This window comes from Papio anubis, chromosome 9, assembly GCF_008728515.1.
Source record: "Papio anubis isolate 15944 chromosome 9, Panubis1.0, whole genome shotgun sequence".
Taxonomy (NCBI): Eukaryota; Metazoa; Chordata; class Mammalia; order Primates; family Cercopithecidae; genus Papio; species Papio anubis.
The window spans coordinates 53,446,559-53,461,217 of NC_044984.1; the positions used below are offsets into that span (position 1 = coordinate 53,446,559).

Sequence of the window (14,659 nt, forward strand, 5' to 3'; positions counted from 1 at the left end):
AATTGTGTCATCTAGTTTTGAAACTATTGTTATATTCATTTTTCTGTGTATATATGCCTGTCATGTAATTACATTTTTCAATAAATACTGTTTTAAAACAAATGTTTTAAATAGTTTTATATGCTTAAGTAACAAATTTTATACTTAGTTTTTAACCAAACCTTGATGATCAAAGAAAATATTTCGGTAATTGTTCAAGACTAGCTTAGAAGTACCATTTATATACAAACTGCTCTTCCAGCAGAAAATCAATAAAAACAGAAAACAATTCTAGCAGCATCTCATTATAACCTGGAACAGCGCATGAAAGTCCACCTCTGCAATAGCCATTTTAGCTATAGACATGTGCAATAAACCACTCGCTTGTTGTAAGAAAAGGGACGGCAAAAGTGAAACTACTTGATAAGCATAAGGCATTGGACCATGTAAACCATTATTATAATTAAAGAATCATGAATTGAGTAGTGATTGATGGAATGGTAGTTGTACTATATTACACCAGATTATAACAACGAATCTTTTTTTGTTCATAGGTTTAGAAATAAATTAATGTACCTTAAATCTCTGTAGCTCCTTCTCATTTACAATTGTGCTTGCATATGCACAATCTGATTTCAATCTGTATTACAACAATCCTGGGAGGTAGAAAGAACGGTCATTTTTGTTCGTACTTTAACGGGCTAAATAAAATTCCCATCAGTTTGAGACGTCATAATGTGAACTAATTAAGCCTAAGTTGTGCTGAAAATAATAAAAATTGTTATTGTATAAATGGGGCTTGGCATCAAACTGACACATTTTATTAAATATAATGTGCAAAATATAATGAAGTAATTTCTATTTAAAAAAACGGTACAAGGCAGATATTATTTAAAATGCTTTAGTAACTCATTTTCAATAAAAAGAAATCTGGCATTATAAAAATACATAAAATAATCATGATTTATAGCATTAATTTATGTAAGATACTTTTTTGCATTAAAAAAAGTTATAAAATAGTTTAAAAAGGTATTCTTATATGAGCATCATTCCCAGTATAAAAATTTTCATAACTTTTTGTAATTTTGGTTCATCTGTATAAATAAAGCATTTTTATCCTTTTAAAATTCATAACTCCATTTAAAAAACATAAGATTCTCTCTCTTTTAAATAAAAGTTCACTTGAGGTAGTATGTTAAGCTTTTCCTTTGGTCTCATTCAGTCTATGTGTCCAAGTCATACGACTGAAAATTTGGAGTCCTGTAGTTCTCTAAAGTCTGTTTAAAGGTACAAATGTGATTGTCTTCCTGAAAATCTGTCCTTTCTTTCCCATCTTCCTCTGACCCAGAGTCCAAGTCTGGGGAAGAATGAGCTTTCAAATAAAAGGCTCTTGGCTGACAATCTGATGGCTGTCCAAAGCTTGAATAGGCATCTAGGTGAGGTCTCCTGAGAGCTTTTCCAAATGTACCTGAAAGAAAGAAACACCTTGAGCACAGGGGTCCCTTTGCTAGCATGTGAATCAATAAAACCCATTGCAAATGAAGAAACATCTTACCCCATGAATATGAGTAAGTGTTTTCGACAAGTCCACATTGTGGCACTCATACATGTACATCTGTGTTACAGACAGATCACTTCTAGAATGGAGCAAAAGACATTTGTCCTCCCTCATATTTACATTCACTGAACAAATGCATCTCTTATTTATCATTTCTTGTGACCTGCAGTGATGTTAATGGTCATGCAATAAAGCTCCCCAATATAAGTTTCCCCATATCCTAGCTGAGAGCCCACCAATTTCGGTGAAGGATGCGTTGGACAGTAACATCCAATTAACTGGAGCTAAATATACAAATTTTCTTTCAAAATAAACCTATGTCCTGCCCTTGCTTCATTAACTGTAGCAAAATATTACTCAATTGAATCAAATTCTTGCCTCAGTCATACAAAACATATTATTTTAATTTTTTCCAGAAAGGAATATAAATAATTACACTGTGATAAAACATAACATTTCATAGAAGTTGGGTAAAATATTTGAAAATTCTCCCTTTTTTTATTGTCAACATGGCAAGTTGTGGCTGATTTTCCCATCTCTCCGTTCAGTGAAAAGATGACCTCAGCTCTTCCATCCTATTATCCCCATGCATCAGACGAAAAAATTCACAAGCTAATCTCAGTGCCAGCCAGCATCTAACACCACTGACTTGGACCTTAAGGCTGGTTTTCTTTGCCAAAGGTAGTCCAGCTTGTCAGACTAACAGTTGTTGCTAGGTAGGATGCTGTTTTCCACCCTTCGACTGCGGGTTCACTTGGAAGCCACCAGACATACTAAACCACAATCATGCAGAGCACACAACTCCACCCCAAAGGCCGTGGGAGCCCAAAACCACTTTTTCCACATGGCTGACAAGCTGAGCTCCTAAGTCCTCCCCAAACCCTTGTCTTGGAGTAGATGCCACACACAGTGCTACCCAGAAAGCTCCTGAGGCTTAGTTACAGATTAAACACATCATCAAGTAAAATCCCACCTCTGACTTTGCTTTTAGAGGCATTTACATGACTTAGTCGGATGTCATGGCAGCCTCATTCAAGAAACCATTTTTTACCAGTTTGACATTCAAGGCTCTCATTGCTCTCTCACATACAACTTGGAGTACGGATCCTCAGATGAGGTACCTGATAACTTAATAAACTTACCCATGAAAGAATTACTCGAGGCAACTGACGCTGGCTCTGGATTTGTGCTAAAATCTAAAGAGGACTTGTTTGGACACACATTTTTCATTCCGGGTCCTTCATTTTGAGAGTAACTAGTGTTAAGTAGCTTCCTCACATGTGAGGGCCATGCTATATCACTGAAGCTCCGTTCGCAGGATTCTTCTGAAGGATGAGAACACGGGTAGCACTCCTTTTTCCTTATGTACCTGGGCTCATAGTGGTCCATTAAAGCTGTTCTTGGATCAGGACTGCAACCTTTTTAATTTGGGGGTAATAACAGAAGGAGATTATGGTTAGCACATCTAGAAGTCTCTAAGAAACAGAACTGTACTCAGGCAAGAAAATTACCTACCTGTATGATACGTTTCAAAAGGATCTGAGCCATACAGATTTCCCTTCAAATACACAGGGCCTGTAGATCCCAAAAAGGGACAAAGGAACGGGTCTGTGGCAGCTTCCACGTCAGCTTCACTGCTGTTGTCAATATGGCAGGTCCCTTTGAAACAGAAGTCTTAGTCACTGATCCAATTATTCAAGTGCCATTCAACATTCTCCCCAATTTTGGCATTTTCCATATTTATGGATGAAAGTTTGACTAGAACATCACATAGACCAAAAAACTGCAAAAATTTACAGTGGGGTTTAAAAATTTTAAACCAGAATACTCACTTCTATGCTCAGATCCTCTAACTCTATGCTACCTGTGACTTGCCAAGCACTTTTAATTTATCTCATCTCTGATGAAACTGTGAAATTGAAAACAAATATACTTCTCTCCCAACTACAATGTCTAGCACAGAGCGTATAATAAATACTTATGGGAAAAGTTGGTCATATATTTTAGAATAACATCGATGGCTTCCACTTGCTGAGCCCTTAATATGTGCCTAGCACCACATAGTTTTCCATTTTCATTTCATTTGCACAAGTACCTCACCAGAAAGTACTCCACATGCCCCGCAGTACATGGAGTAAGTAGTAGGAGTCGGTCTTGTACAAAACCTGTGCTCTTGTATTATGCTGTCTCCATTATTATTCTCGAAACCATGCAGCATTGAAAGCAAGGGTCAGAATTAGACTTCTCAAAGAGGCTGGGCGCGGTGGCTCACGCCTGTAATCCCAGTACTTTGGGAGGCTGAGGTGGGCAGATCACCTGAGGTCAGGAGTTCCAGATTAGCCTGGCCAACATGGCAAAACCCCGTCTCTACTAAAAATACAAAACAAAAGAAAGCATCAGCCAGGCATGGTGGCACATGGCTATAGTCCCAGTTACTTGGGAAGCTGAGGCAGAAGGATCTCTTGAACCCAGGAGGTGGAGGCTGCAGTGAGCCGAGACCACGCCACTGCATCCCAACCTGGGTGACAGAGTGAGACTTCGTCTCAAAATAAATAAATAAAAATAAATAAACAAAAAATAGACTTCTCAAAAGAAAATAATGTAAACCATTTGACTGTTAAGCCCATTCATGTAACCAGTTAATATCATTTAAGGAAGGACAACGTTCAGGGCCAAAGAACATTTATAACATAAAGAATATACGAACATCCTTTACACATGGAATAATTACATTTTTCTAAACCCACTAGTCTGTTTTTATTGTTAGAAACAAAAATTTATTTTGTTTCCTAGTATTTAAGAGAAGGGTATAGAACTATACAATTTCAACTTTGCTAGTGATCTTGGGCCAGGTCCTAAATGTCAGTGTTATCAATATCTTGTGAAAATGAATATTGTATCTGAGTCTTCCACCATATGACTTCAAAACAATTACAGCCCACGTTCATTTTAAACACTTACCACTACTGTCATGTTGTGGTAAGAAAAATCCAGCACCTGAAGATGTGACAAACTGGTGGTGGCTTCCACTTTCTGAAGACACGTACCCATCCTGCCTGTCAGCTAACGTTCCCTGAGATGACAAATAACTAGGAATATCTGCTGGCAAGTTGGTCTCATCTGTAATAAAACAGCAGCATTTTATTAACCAAGAATGATCGTAATTGTCCCATAGGTATCCCAGGGGAATGGCATAGATTTAATTTTGGCTTCTGTGTACATCAAATTAGGGGGGATCTACTGTGGCAAAACCATCTCGATTGTACAGTATTCTGGAATGGTAAATTAGGACTTTGTTGCTCCGGGAAGTATAAGCTGACTTTCCATTTTATCACCCGTTGGATGCACCTCCCAAATTTCAAAACAACAAATGTTTAAAAAGATTTTTTAAAAGGCTGAAGGCTTAAGAATTTTCATGGGACAGTATCTAAGCTTTCAAATTAAGCTTGATTATTGCCATATTCTCTGCTTAATATTATCAATCAATATCTGACTTTGCACATACTAATCAAGTCACAGCCCCTCTTCCACTAATAAAATCCAACCTAAGTACATGCACACACACATACACAAGACACACAACTACTGCAGAAAGTAAACTTCATCATTAAAGGGCTGTTTCTGGTTCTCCATCACTACCTTATGAAGGAGTTAGGAATATTTTAGTTAGTGACTTGGATTTTATCTCATAGTCACTGGATATTCTGATGTCATTTTAACAAAGAGTATTAATCTTTAAACATCAGCTTTATTTGGGGCTGGAGTGTTATTTTTAGCGAACCATATTTCTGCAGCTTGAAAAAAATGAGTTATCCTTCTGAGATGAACTCAGACTGCAAGACACACGTTCTAGAAGTATTTGCAGAACCACAAATACACATGACTCCCGTGACCTGTGCCAAGCTTCTGTTTACACACCTGTGTTGGTAATGCTGCAATCTTCATTCCTCCGCCTTGTGTGGTATATGATGACCACCCACACGAGCGACGTGCCCACCACACAGCAAACCACGGCTATGATCACGACACCCACAGTGGCCCATCCGTCATCATCTAACGATGGGGCAGTCATCTGAGGGGAGTCGCAGGTCGGAGTGGGGATCACACTGAGGCGCACGTTTCCTCTCTCAGTGCCAAGGGTATTAGACATCTCACATGTGTATTTCCCAGTATCACTGACATCTGAGTCCACGATAATCAGAAGCTGATTGCCTGCTGCAAAAAAGTGCCTCTCGGTTACCACCAAAGGGCTATCATCTTTGGTCCAGTTCAATCTGGGGGGAGGGCTTCCTCCAGCAATGCACTGTAGGACGGCCGTTTCTCCCTTGGTTACTGTTCGGTCCAACAGAGGCCGCAAAAATGATGGCGTTTCTGAAATAACAAGTTACGCTTTTAATTTCCCAAATAAAATTTAGTTTCCATATCATAAAATGTAGCATTTAAACTTATTCAAATTGCAACCTAAAATTTTATTCTCCCACAACTTACTGGACAGGCTTTTTTAAGAGCCTAAACATCTACAACATTCAGTATTTCACTATTCTGCTATCATTAACTCATAACACCGGTTAAGCGTAATATCTACTATTTTTAAAATCTCAACTTCCCTCACTTTTGTAAAAGTCGGGAAGCTGGTGGTGGTGGGGAGAGTGGGCAACAAAACCTTTTTTAAAAATAGAAAGTATAAAAATAATTTCAAGCACAAGGGTACGCTGATAAATAAAAAAATCAGAACGCTTAAGTTTTTTAAGTGAAACTTTTTAGGGCCGGATGCCCAGGCCTATATTAAAACTCTGACAATAATTTACTTTTATTATTTAGTATCTTAATAGGTTACTTTAATTAGCTCTTTCAGAGACACATGAATAATAATTGTGTTTACATTTTTAAAAAGCATTTGTTTAGGTAAAAGATGAAAAAAATTTCCAGAGAGGTATGGTAGGCTGAGCGAAGAGAGTGAGGCCTTCCCAATTTGTTCCTACATTTTTTAAATATGTTCTTTATGGTGTTAAGACTACCAACATAGGCCGGGCGCGGTGGCTCACGCCTGTAATTCCAGCACTTTGGGAGGCCGAGGCGGGCGGATCACGAGGTCAGAAGATTGAGACCATCCTGACTAACACAGTGAAACCCCGCCTCTACTAAAAACGCAAAAAAAAATTAGCGGGGCCTGGTGGCGGGCACCTGTAGTCCTAGCTACTTGCGAGGCTGAGGCAGGAGAATGGCGTGAACCCGGGAGGTGGAGCTTGCAGTGAGCCGAGATTGCGCCACCGCACTCCAGCCTGGGCGACAGAGCGAGACTCCGTCTCAAAAAAACAAGGTACCAATATAGATAGCACAGTGGGAAAATTATAGGAGGGTGATCTCCCCTAAAAGGGAAAGCATCACAAATTTTGCTTGGCCCCTCTCTTCAGGATGGAGGGGACAGGGATTCATCTCAGTGGCCAGACTTGAGGCTGTCATGCAATCCCTAACTTCAAAGTGTTCAAGAGGCCATTTGCATTAATACTTCCTAGGGAAAGGCAATGCCCCATAGATCTTCATCTCTTATCCTCACAACTTCTGGTAGTTAGAGACCTTGGATGAGCCAGTATCTTCAAGACTGATTTTTACTACAGAATCTTAACAAACTCACCCACCTAGGACAGTCAGAGTTGCATTTGCAGAAATACTTCCTGCACTGTTCTGAGCTGTGCAGCTGTATACCCCAATGTCCTCTATCTTCACATCCACGATAAAGAACACGTCATCCTCGGGCATCACATGCATGCGTCTCTCCCGTGCAGCTGGGAAGTCTGTGCCCCCATCCTTCTGCCAGGCTATCTGGGGGGCTGGGTGCCCCACAGCAGCACACTCCAAGCGTGCCATGGCTCCAGCTCGGATGGTGAGGTCCATGGGGGTCTTGGTGAATGAGGGAAGCACTGAAATCAGAGAAACAACACAGGCATTAGCCCAATGGAGTCTTAGAGATTCACTTGCATTACTTTTTATTTATTATTTTTGTTTGTTTGATACTTACAGATTGTCCCTGACATAGATTGGGCAGGGGTTAATTCCAATTTCAAGTCAAGGAAACTAAAGTTGAGATGGAAAGATTAAAAGCCCGCTCAAGGTTACAGACACAGAAACAATGAAGTCAGGATAAAACACAGGTCATCTGATTCTCAGAATGAAGGTCTTCCTGCTATTTTCTGCCGCTTTTTAGTTTCCTCAGTAATGAAGTGTGAGATCTTGGGCATATCAATTAATCTCTTTGTACCCTGACCATTCACTTCATCTATTTTTTTTTAAGTCCCTCCTGGTAGCTCTAACATTCTGTGACTTTTGATACATGTTTTATTCTACAATTTAAACTCTGAACTGTTCTATGTGCCAGGTCACAGCCATTATTTGCTGAGTGAATGCATTAATGAATCATATTCAAAATCTTCTACCATGGCAGATACAGACAGTTAAATGATAAAGTGGCAAGCATCCTACTGTAAAACTGTACACCTACCACACAAAGCAAACAAGAATAGACTTCCATTAACAGTGGCTAACAGTGCATTTACTGAGCACTACACCTTGTAGCCATTTTGCTACATCCTTTACACACATTATTTCACCGAATGAGCATAATGCCTCCAGGGGGCAGGTCCTATTATCCCTAATTAAAAGATGTGGAACTGGAGGCAGAGACGTAATCTGCTGAAAATCACGCAGGAGTGGCAGGATTCACACACAGATCTCTGAATTAAAGGCACTGTGCGTCCAGCATGACGCTTTGCAGCCTTCCAGATCAGTATACTGCACTGTAAACTCTCAAAGAACAAAACATGGCCAGGCACGGTGGCTCATGCCTGTAATCCCAGCCAGCACTTTGGGAGGCCGAGGTGGGCAGATCACGAGGTCAGGAATTCGAGACCAGCCTGACCAACATAGTGAAATCCCGTCTCTACTAAACATACAAAAAATTAGCCAGGCATGGTGGCGCACACCGGTAATCCCAGCTATTCAGGAGGCTGAGGCAGGAGAATTCCTTGAATCTGGGAGGTGGAGGTTGCAGTAAGCTGAGATTGCAACACTGCACTCCAGCCTGGGCGACAGTGCAAGACTCCGACTCAAAAAAAAAAGAAAAAGAAAACAAAAAAGCAAAACATGTCTGGTTCATCTCTGTGTTACTCACCACACTGAGTACGGTGTCATCTTCAACATAATTGCAGGTTTAGATACAAATAACCAATAATCTTAATTTTGTGGAATGAAAGGTAGGGAAAGGAAGAGTCAGGTGGGGAACTGTGAGAAGAAAAGACAGGGTTAAGATTAAGAGAGAAAAATAGGTGCTTTCTATTTCTAAAAGGTATCTTTAAATGCTAAAGGAAAAGTCAGATCACATACTATTTACTGTAAGCTTGGCTTTGACAGAGTAGGATGAACCAAAGTGATTGGAGATGACACACTGATATTTCCCCTCACTGGCAAATTCCACCTCGCGCAGCCGAAGGATGGTGGTATACTCCATCACCTCGCCGCCCTGGGCCCGGAGGTGTGCATAATTTTCCATTTCGGCGTCATGCAGTAGTTCATTGTCTTTTTTCCAAGCAAAAGTCATTGGGGAATCACTGCTGCTGGCAGCTGAGCAGATGAAACTCAAATTGGAACCTTTTATTGCCGACTGTGTTTCTGGCTGCACCGTGATCTGGGGTTTGGGAAAATCATCTGTTCAAAATGGAGAGGAGGAGACAAAACAATGTTAAGGCTCAAGAGTCCAAATACTACTCAAATCTGAACACCAAGAAATGCAAAAACAGCGGCCTGGGTTTTACCCTTTGTGTATGTTTTCCAGATGGACTAGCAGTACCCGTGTTGAAATGAGAGTTTATAAAGTAACTCATTCATCTCGAATACAGATGGAGATCTATTTATCAATCAGTATTACCTGAGAAAAGACTGTTATTTTGGGGCTATCAGAAAACCCACAGTTTATTCCTGACCCCTTATGCTTTGTATAAGTACAAGAAGAAAGCAGTTTAAAAACTTCCAGGCTCATGGATCATTTCTGAATGCTACTACTATCACGAAACTGCAATTGTTCCCATGTTCTCCCCAGATAAGGAGCAGCAAAATTAAGAAATCAAACATCAATCATGATTACTCAACAAAGACAGCCATTAACACTCCATTTACCAAAACAGAACCACTATTAAAAAGCAGTACTTTAAGTAGATCCAAAAAAAAAAAAAAAAGCTGATAGCAAAAGAAAAAGCATCTCTAAAACAAACTGTAAGACACTGGCTTCGGCCTGGAGCTTTGAGCGGCCAATCACGCTGCTGTGCTACCCTGTCAAAGCTACATTATAATTAGAGCTAAGCAACTCTTTCATTCTAAACAGTTATTTTTAGTGCTCTGTTACTTTTTGGAAAAGTTACCTTTTTGAACTTCAGTTTCTCAGTGATGATGATGTAAACTCAGAAGGAAACATCTGAGATCTACCAAAGTGTACTATTTGGGTGCTACTACTATTTGAAAAAACTTTTTATGTGTGTTGAGTGGGTTATGGGGGATGCTTTGATAACTCCAATGCTGCTATTTTTCAATGTCTGCATACTGTAATCGAGGTGGTTTCTTTTCTGTATTATTCTGAAATTCTCATCTAATAAATCGATGTTCAGATTCACAAGGAAGTGAAAAAAACTATGGACACTATATATGTGTTTCAAAGTAATAGGGGGATCAGATCTTGGGACGAAAAAAACTATGAAATAAGGACCATGGGAAAGGAGCAGTTCAGGCCCTTACAGATGAATGCCAAAAGCTTATTCAGTTCCAAAAGCTACATCAGAGGTTTTATTTCCAGAAACTACTGGCACTGCTTAATGCTGCAACCTAAAAATATATATCGTGGACAAAGCAGTTTTAAGTAAATTTTTAAATGCCAATGCAAAAGAAGGTTCTTAATATTTTAACACTCATGCTTAAATATAAGCAAATTCTGATTTATTGTTTTATAAAACATATTTACTTTTACAGAGGTCTCCATGGCAGCTAATAGTAAATAGCAGCATCATATAATAGATAGAAAATTGCACCAGAGATGAATACTTTTCTTTTAAATCCAGATCTGCTACTATCCAGCTATGTAAAGTTTAGGTAACTAGATTTCTAATGCTGAGATTCTCGGATGCTAAAACAACACATTTCCTATTACTTGTAAATGTTACCTACCAATATTTTTTTAGCACCCCATAAATCATTAATAATTATCTCTTTCATGTAAGCCTCCCAACAAGCCTCAGAGTTGGGAAGAGAAGAAAAGAGAGTCCCCATTTCATGGATGCAGAGACTAACATTTAGGGAATTTAAGTTAAGTAGAAGGGCTGGGATTATCCTTCCATTCTCTCAAGATCCAATTTCATTCTTTTTCCACCACACCATCCTGATGCCAAAACAAAGATGAAGCAATTTTAGAAAACTCTCTTTCCCATCTGTGAAATTAAAATAATCAGCAAACTATAGACCCATTTTCCTCTACCTCAGCAGAAATAAAAGCTTTATAAAGAGATCATAAATCTATTCGAAACCATTATTTGGATAAATGGGAGGGGAAAAAAGAAGAATAAATAAAAGGCAAGGGCAATACTTATACTCACCACACACAAAGCCATCTGGGCTAACAGCAAAAATGCTTCTTCCTTTTAGTAGCTGAGGATGGGCACAACTGGCATTTACAAAGCTCTGAAAGTTGTTTTCCGCCACCCACTGTGGGAGCCATTTTAGTTGGCAATCACACAAAAGACTTGATGTATTTAAATGCCTGAGGAGAGTAATTATATTCAATTTGTTCTGTATGAAATGCAGATTTCTACAAGTAAACTAAACCCAAGTAAATATTAACAAAGCAATGAATTTGGAAACTGAATACACACATCCCATGGAATAAGCATTCTACGGTCCATTTTAAAATACAAGAAATGTATCTAGCATGATTTTCTGTTGTTCTTACTGTCCCATGGAGACAGAAGTGTTGATTTATCAAAAGTTCCTTACAACTGAAAAATTAATACTATATTGAGTGACTGTACTATATTTGGTCCCACAAAGTTGCAAATTTAAAATAGAAAGAAAAACTCATTTCAACAAAAAGAACAAATAAATTCCTTTTTTGTTGTCTGGTATAAAAATTAAATAATGTTAAGAATGTGCCAGGCACTTTTTATAGATACATAAGCTAGGGTGACACACCGTATGACAGTTTTCCCCTCTATACTTCAGACTCCTAGAAGGAAAAGAAAAGCTTACAATTGTTGCAGTTTCTTCATTTGTGAAAATGCATTGCCTTGTAAAGACATGATTGCGTTGTCACTCAGGTCTCTGAAAAATCACCAAATCAAATGCATCAGAGCAAACTACCAGCATTTCGTGCTTTTGGACAAAGTTTGGGCCCACACTGCCTACCCCATTTGCCAAACAAATACTCCCTCTATGTGTTGAAATACATGACTGGGGCAACCCCAGAAGAATCCACTGCAAAGCTTGTGCTGAAGAACCAGGGCATTTTGTATCACAGATAGGTTGTGTTTTAGCGAAAAAGATTCACTTTATGTCATCACTTACAGATTATTTGACTCATTAGGGCCCAAGCTGTTCTATTATTTTATTCTATTACTCTTTATTCAAATTAGTAACTATTAGAAACTTCTAAATATACAAACAAAATTTCTCATAATTATGCTTTTATAAAACACCGTTTGCACAGTATTTTTGAAGACAGGCACTCAGTTCAGTGATTTACATGTGTTACTGCATTTATTCCTATAACAACCCAAAATATGACGGTATTACTATTTAGCTCAGCACAAAAGGGGAAGGTAAGGGTTGAAACAATTATTTTCAATTCCAAAACCTGTGCTTTTAACCATTAACCTAATTCTGTCACTCTTAACCATTAACCTAATTCTGTCACTCACAGCTCACTAACATAAACGCCGTAAGACGTTCAGACAAGATACACTTGTTAAAGCAAATACTTCAGGCAGGAAATTCACAAAATGAACATATATTCTGGGTTAATTCTCTTTTTACAGAGACTTATAAGCAGTCTGCATTGAAGTATTCACCAGAATGATTACCACTCTGTTTTTCTTTACAGGGGTCAGAGTATACAAAGGGCATACTGAGTAAGACAAGGGGAAGAGAAGACAAAGAAAGAAGGGACCAGACATGGCTAGACGAAGAGGCTGGGGCAATCAAGGGAGATTTAAGAAAACTGAAGCAGAGATTAATACTCCACTGATCCACTAATTCCACTTTCCCAGAAATGGAATGGGCCAAATGACAAACCCTTTTGGCTGGTTTTCTTTTCAAAATAATCGGTTTCAATAAATACTGTAATGTTGGTCTGCCCTTCCAAAACTCAGCTTTGCAGAATCATTCTACTATAATTTGAACTGCCGCGTTCACTGTCAGGATGGCTCACGATCCAAGTCTCCCTCAGAAGAACCGGCGCAGTCAGAAGGTGACAACAAAGTGGTTTATAGATAACAGCTAAATCTTCACTCTCAATACACAGCACACATGGGAGAACCCAATATGTATTTTAAATTGTAACTTCTTTGGTCCTGGTTAATAGATATTAAAACTTCCAGCTACAAGCATTCCTTAACAGTCATACATTACTTTGTACTTTTACTGTACAAGAGTAAAACATACAACCATGGTTATAAGCAGCTGGTTGGTTTCCTTAGTTAAAACATGCAAAATATTGATTCCTATCATTGTTAGCTAGCTTTCCTCTCTTAGTGGCTGAAAATTCCTGAGCCCCTAAATGACATTTCAGAAATGTGTGCCAGGAGTTACGAGTTACTGGGAGTAGCGGCAGAGATTGTACAGGCAAGAGCTAGTGTGATGCAGGGGCACTGTGAAAGTAGGCGCAGCTCTGGGTTGAGTCCTGCTTCTGACAGTTACTAACTGATGGGTCAAGAAGAAACAAAAGAAAACAAACAAACGAAAAAAGAGAACAATGGTAAGGGGGTTGCATGTTTCATAATTAAACAACAATCAGAGACCAACAAACAATTCTCAAAGTAGTGCTAAAACTCTTCTATGTCACCCTTAAGGACTGTGGAACATTGTCTCTGTTCTTTAAAAGCCAAGCCATCTCTTTAACTGTCCAATGGAATCAATAAACTCTTAGAACCTCTGCTTAACAATAAAGATAATAATAGCTATTGAATTGCATTCTGATTAAAAATTAAATGAGACAACATATGTGAATATGTGGTACCATACCTGACATATAGTGAACGAACTACATCTAGTAGGTTTTTTAAAAAAATAAATAATCACTGTTTGAGAAAAACAATTAAAAACCCATTAAGGAGATACAGCTTTTGTCCTTAAATACAAAGGAAAGCATATACCTGTACACTTCTATATAGGTAGGTAGGTAAGTAAGTAGACAGAGAAAGAGATAGAAAAATAGGGAGATGTTTAAATATATTTTATGGAACTGGAAGGATGCCAACAAAATCACATTCCAGTTTGTTTTATCTTTCATGACACATAAGTAAAAACCATCTTAGAGATTCTCTTTAGGGTAACTGAATTCTAGCTACTCACAGATGCTCCAATGCATCCAAACCAGTGAAGGCTTTTTTAGTAATAGATCGGATCCGATTTCCTTGGAGTATCCTGGGGAAAAAAATTACATTGGAACACTTAAATTAAAAAGCCATTTTGGGGGTGGAACTCTCATAAACAGAACTGCTTTTTAAATTATGTGTGAGCAATTCCATTTTCTTCAATTAAACAATATATCCTGTAAAAATGTGCCCACGCCATCTAGTTCACTAATGTAGTTCAACATGGTTTTCAAAGCATTCAACAAAGAGCCCAACAAAAATAGGTATTCAGTAAGTTACTCTGCTGATTAAGTTAAATTGTTTTTCAGAGTCCTTTTAGGAAGAGGCAGAGACTTTATTTCAAGTAAACTGTCTCAGAACACTAACAAAGCAGATAATAGTGAATGTTTTCTCCTTCCCCTCCTTCTCTGTGGATACCCTCCATCCACAGGAGTTTAGGACTCTAGGGAAGTGAATTTGAATACTGCTGGCTTAAAACATGCAATATGACCATCTGCAA

General features: G+C 38.6%; 1 protein-coding gene across 1 annotated transcript in view; it reads right to left on the minus strand.

Annotated features, from left to right (window-relative positions):
• Positions 1 to 778: 778 nt before the first annotated feature.
• LRIG3 (leucine rich repeats and immunoglobulin like domains 3) overlaps positions 779 to 14,659 on the minus strand; it is a 46,947-nt gene continuing 33,066 nt past the window's right edge. Inside the window, exons 10-19 of the mRNA XM_031650588.1 lie at positions 14,138 to 14,209; positions 11,819 to 11,890; positions 11,170 to 11,333; positions 8,918 to 9,238; positions 7,177 to 7,458; positions 5,456 to 5,908; positions 4,499 to 4,657; positions 3,053 to 3,196; positions 2,680 to 2,955; positions 779 to 1,447 (exon numbers count right to left, since the gene is read on the minus strand). Of these exons, the coding sequence (XP_031506448.1) occupies positions 1,203 to 1,447; positions 2,680 to 2,955; positions 3,053 to 3,196; positions 4,499 to 4,657; positions 5,456 to 5,908; positions 7,177 to 7,458; positions 8,918 to 9,238; positions 11,170 to 11,333; positions 11,819 to 11,890; positions 14,138 to 14,209 (2,188 nt within the window). The 3' untranslated portion in view covers positions 779 to 1,202. The remainder of the gene's footprint in view (positions 1,448 to 2,679; positions 2,956 to 3,052; positions 3,197 to 4,498; positions 4,658 to 5,455; positions 5,909 to 7,176; positions 7,459 to 8,917; positions 9,239 to 11,169; positions 11,334 to 11,818; positions 11,891 to 14,137; positions 14,210 to 14,659) is intronic.